Below are 3,849 nucleotides of genomic sequence, written 5' to 3'. Positions count from 1 at the left end.
TGTTTTGCAGGTCCTGCTCTTGTTTTTGAAGGGGAAGAATCAATGATTGCAGCAATAACAGAGGACCCTTCAAGTTTTAAGGTACTGATGACATTTCGTAAATTTTAAGGAGTGGACGTATGGATACGCGCAACACATGCATGTACACGCACGTGCAAGTACTCGTATTTCTTTTGTATGTTCTAACTGAAATTAAATTGGTTTATTCGTTTAGGGGAAAACGGTGATCATTAGGGGCGAGGGCCCTAAAGGGGGACCGGGCATGCCTGAAATGTTAACACCGACTAGTGCCATAATGGGGGCTGGTCTGGGGAAGGTATGGTGTTTGAACTCATTAGATTACAACCTCTCTGCAGTCAAATTCATCTTTACACTGCCATTGACATCTACAGGAAGTGGCATTGCTGACTGATGGTAGATTCTCCGGCGCTTCACATGGCTTCGTTGTCGGTCACATATGCCCTGAAGCATTGGTGCGTTTTGTTTCTCACTTTCGTTAAACTATTGAACTTCATTGAAACTATTGAAGCTTAGTCTAGAGAAAGTTCATCCATGGGTGGGTAGAAGATTCAAACCTTTGATCTCTTGGTTGAAAAATTATGCTGTAACGGCTCAGATCCACCGCTAGCAGATAGTCCTTTTTGGGCTTTCCCTTTCGGGCTTCCCCTCAAAGCTTTAAAAAGCGTCTGCTAGGGGAAGGTTTTCACACCCTTTATAAGGGTATTTTGTTCTCCTCCCCAACCAACGTGGGACATCACAATCCATCCCCCTTCAGGGCCCAGCGTTCTCGCTGGCACTCTTTTTTTCCTCCAATCGATATGGGACCCCCGCCAAATCCACCCCCTTTGGGGCCTAGCGTCCTTACTGGCACATTGCCTCGTGTCTACCCCCCTTCGGGGAAGAGCTCCTCGCTGGCACATGGGTCCGGTGTCTAGCTCTGATACCATTTGTAACAGCCCAAATCCACCGCTAATAGATATTGTCCTTTTTGGGCTTTCCCTTTCAGGCTTCCCCTCAAGGCTTTAAAACGCGTCTGCGAGGGGAAGGTTTCCACACCCTTTATAAGGGTATTTTGTTCTCCTCCCTCAACCAATATAGGACATCACATATGCATTAACTAGTTGAATTAATTACTTTTAGAGTAGGGAGAGTGCAATATGTCGAGGAACTAGTAGCAACGTTTCTTCAGAGAAAGAAACCTTTTTGGTTTCAGTTTGTACTTGGTCCTTTTTGGCACACAAGAGAACCAGAGTTTCACAAGTAGGGAGATTCAAACCTTTGATCTCTTGGTCGAAGAGATGTGCATTAACTATTTGAACTAATAGCATTCAGAGTAGGGAGAGTTCAATATGTCGAGAAACAAATAACAATGTTTCTTCCGAGAACGAAACCTTTTTGGTTTCAGTTTGTACTCTCCGTCCTTTTGGCACACGAGAACCGGAGTTTCACAAGAACTTTCGGAGTGAAGAATGTAATATCAAAGTTTAGACTTTAAGATAAAGAATACAAAGTTTTCTCCTCTTCCTCCCCCCTTGTGCTCCCATCTTTGATCAAATAATGTTCAAATGCTGCTTCTGTAACCATTTTGCAGGAAGGTGGACCAATTGGGTTAGTTCGAAACGGTGATATCATCAACATCGACGTCCAGAACCAGAGTATTGATGTTCAATTATCCGAACAAGAGCTGGAAGAACGAAGAAAGAACTGGATTCCACCTGCATACCGAGCTACCCGAGGCGTTCTCTACAAGGTTCGTGCCATACATAACCATCTCTATGATTCCCATGTCGGAAACTTTTCTTTCCTTCATGTAACATGAAACTATCCTCGTTCTTCGTCTTCAGTACATCAGGAATGTGCAGGCGGCGTCGAAAGGGTGTGTGACGGACGAGTAGGACGAACCGGGCAGCTGTAGTTAGAGATCCTTCCTCTTGTTCCCATTTAGAGTTACTCAACAAATCCAGTTCCTAAGATCACATCCACTTCCTTTCTTGTTTGCTTCATCATTTTGTTTCTTTGTCATTCTTGCAGGGGAAGACCGTTTTCNTTTGCTTCATCATTTTGTTTCTAGTCATTCTTGCGTGTTTAACACGAGGCGTGCACGTGGTATATCCATTTTATTTTATCATATCAAATGACATTTTTTATCTCATTATTGTTCTTGTTGGGATACAATTGTTTGATTGTTTGTTCATTTAATAAAATGAATAAATTGTTTATAATTGCAACGACTCAGATCCGATCCACTGCTAGCAGATATTGTTCTCTTTTGGGCTTTCTCTCAAGGCTTTAAAACGTGTCTGCTAGGGGAAGATTTTCAACCCTTATAAAGGGTGATTTGTTCTCCTCTCCAACTAATATGGGACATCACAATCCACCTCCAGAGGCCCAGCGTCCTCGCTGGCACTCGTTCCTTTCTCCAATTAATGTGGGACCATCTCCAAATCCACCCCCCTTTGGGACCCGCGTCTTTACTGGCACACCGTTCCTTTCTCCAATGTGGGACCACCACTAAATCCACCCCCCTTTGGGGCCCAGCGTCCTTACTGGCACACCGCCTCGTGTCTACTCCCCTTCGGGGAATAGCGAGAAGATTGCCACATCGTCTAGTGTCTGGCTCTGATACCATTTGTAACGGCCTAGATCTACTGCTAGCAAATATTGTTCTCTTTGGGCTTTCCCTCAAAGCTTTAAAGCGTCTACAGGGAAGGTTTCCACCCCCTTATAAAGGGTGAACAGCCCAGATCTACCGCTAGCAAATATTTTCTTTGGGTTTTCCCTCAAAGCTTTAAAGCGTCTACAGGAAGGTTTCCACCCCCTATAAAGGGTGATTTGTTCTCCTCCTCGGCTATTTTGCTCCCACTATTTTAATTATGTAATTTATCTAATGAATTTTTAATTATGTCTAATTAAATCTTTATCGTTTAATTTTGTGTTGGTTAGATTTATTGATTTTAGATTAATTAAAAGAAATTATCGATAACGAAATAGATAATTTGACATCAACAAATTAATATCAATATTGGATCGAACAGTTTGGATCGAATAGTAGGGATCGTAGTGTTGACATTTTTTATTGATTCAATACAGTTAGGGGAAAAGATCGTACATTTTCCTCTCGAGACAAGAGAAAGTCTCAATGGATCCTCGATGTGCTGGACAAACCTCTTCTATGCGTCTTTCTCGTGGCGGAATTAATAGGAAAAATTTAGACGACGCACCCTTGACTATTAAAAGCTCGAGAGTGAGTTCTTTACTTAAGAGAGAATGGGGAGTGAATCTAATCCGTTTTCGTTCTAGGTTTGGTTCAGACTCCTCTCGATCTTATTCGTAGTTAGAAATGAGGAAGAAGTTTAAATCAATGAACATTAATGAAACCATCGTTTAGGTGAGCAACCATGGATAACAAAATTCTTAACGTGTTCATCTTTGAAGCTGGGGCAAATGTGTTCTGATAATAAAATGTTCTATAATTACTTTTGTAGTAAAAATCCATGAGAACATACGAAAAATCATATTTCAATGAATTTTTATTCATTAAAACCTTTATAAAAGGTAAATTATTTTTGAAATAAATAAATAAATAAATATATATATATATTTTAAGAATAAAGGACAAAATTAGAAGGTTTTTTTATTTTATTTTATTTATTTATTTATATATATTTTATTATAAATAATTTAGCCAATATATTTGTTATTATTATTATTATTATTTATAAAAGAACATATTTACACATTTATGGAAATACAACTACCGCTAAAATTTTGGACTGAAATGAAATGAAAGCCCAGAAAGTTTTTTAACGGGCCAAGGTTGCTTAATCGGGCCTCAATATTATCTGGGCC

At 40.1% G+C, this 3,849-nt stretch overlaps 1 protein-coding gene across 1 annotated transcript; it reads left to right on the top strand.

The window, feature by feature from the left end:
* The first annotated feature begins 6 nt into the window (after window positions 1-6).
* LOC111786514 (dihydroxy-acid dehydratase, chloroplastic-like) lies at window positions 7-2,040 on the top strand. The gene is made up of 5 exons (XM_023666760.1): window positions 7-81; window positions 215-316; window positions 393-473; window positions 1,592-1,750; window positions 1,845-2,040. The coding sequence occupies exons 1-5, from the start codon at window positions 43-45 to the stop codon at window positions 1,893-1,895; spliced, it is 432 nt and encodes a 143-aa protein (XP_023522528.1). The 5' UTR covers window positions 7-42; the 3' UTR covers window positions 1,896-2,040.
* The last annotated feature ends 1,809 nt before the right edge of the window (window positions 2,041-3,849 follow it).

The sequence above is a fragment of the Cucurbita pepo genome, unplaced genomic scaffold (genome assembly GCF_002806865.2).
Source record: "Cucurbita pepo subsp. pepo cultivar mu-cu-16 unplaced genomic scaffold, ASM280686v2 Cp4.1_scaffold001842, whole genome shotgun sequence".
Classification (NCBI taxonomy): Eukaryota; Viridiplantae; Streptophyta; class Magnoliopsida; order Cucurbitales; family Cucurbitaceae; genus Cucurbita; species Cucurbita pepo.
Note: the sequence above shows the minus strand (reverse complement) of the source record. Positions and strands in the feature narration are given on the sequence as shown.

Bases quoted from the DNA above. Each gene is read 5' to 3' on its own strand.
- LOC111786514 (XM_023666760.1), top strand. From the start codon at position 43: ATGATTGCAGCAATAACAGAGGACCCTTCAAGTTTTAAG. The intron at 317-392 runs GTATGGTGTTTG...TGACATCTACAG, and splicing joins TGGGGGCTGGTCTGGGGAAG to GAAGTGGCATTGCTGACTGA. The intron at 474-1,591 runs GTGCGTTTTGTT...ACCATTTTGCAG, and splicing joins ACATATGCCCTGAAGCATTG to GAAGGTGGACCAATTGGGTT.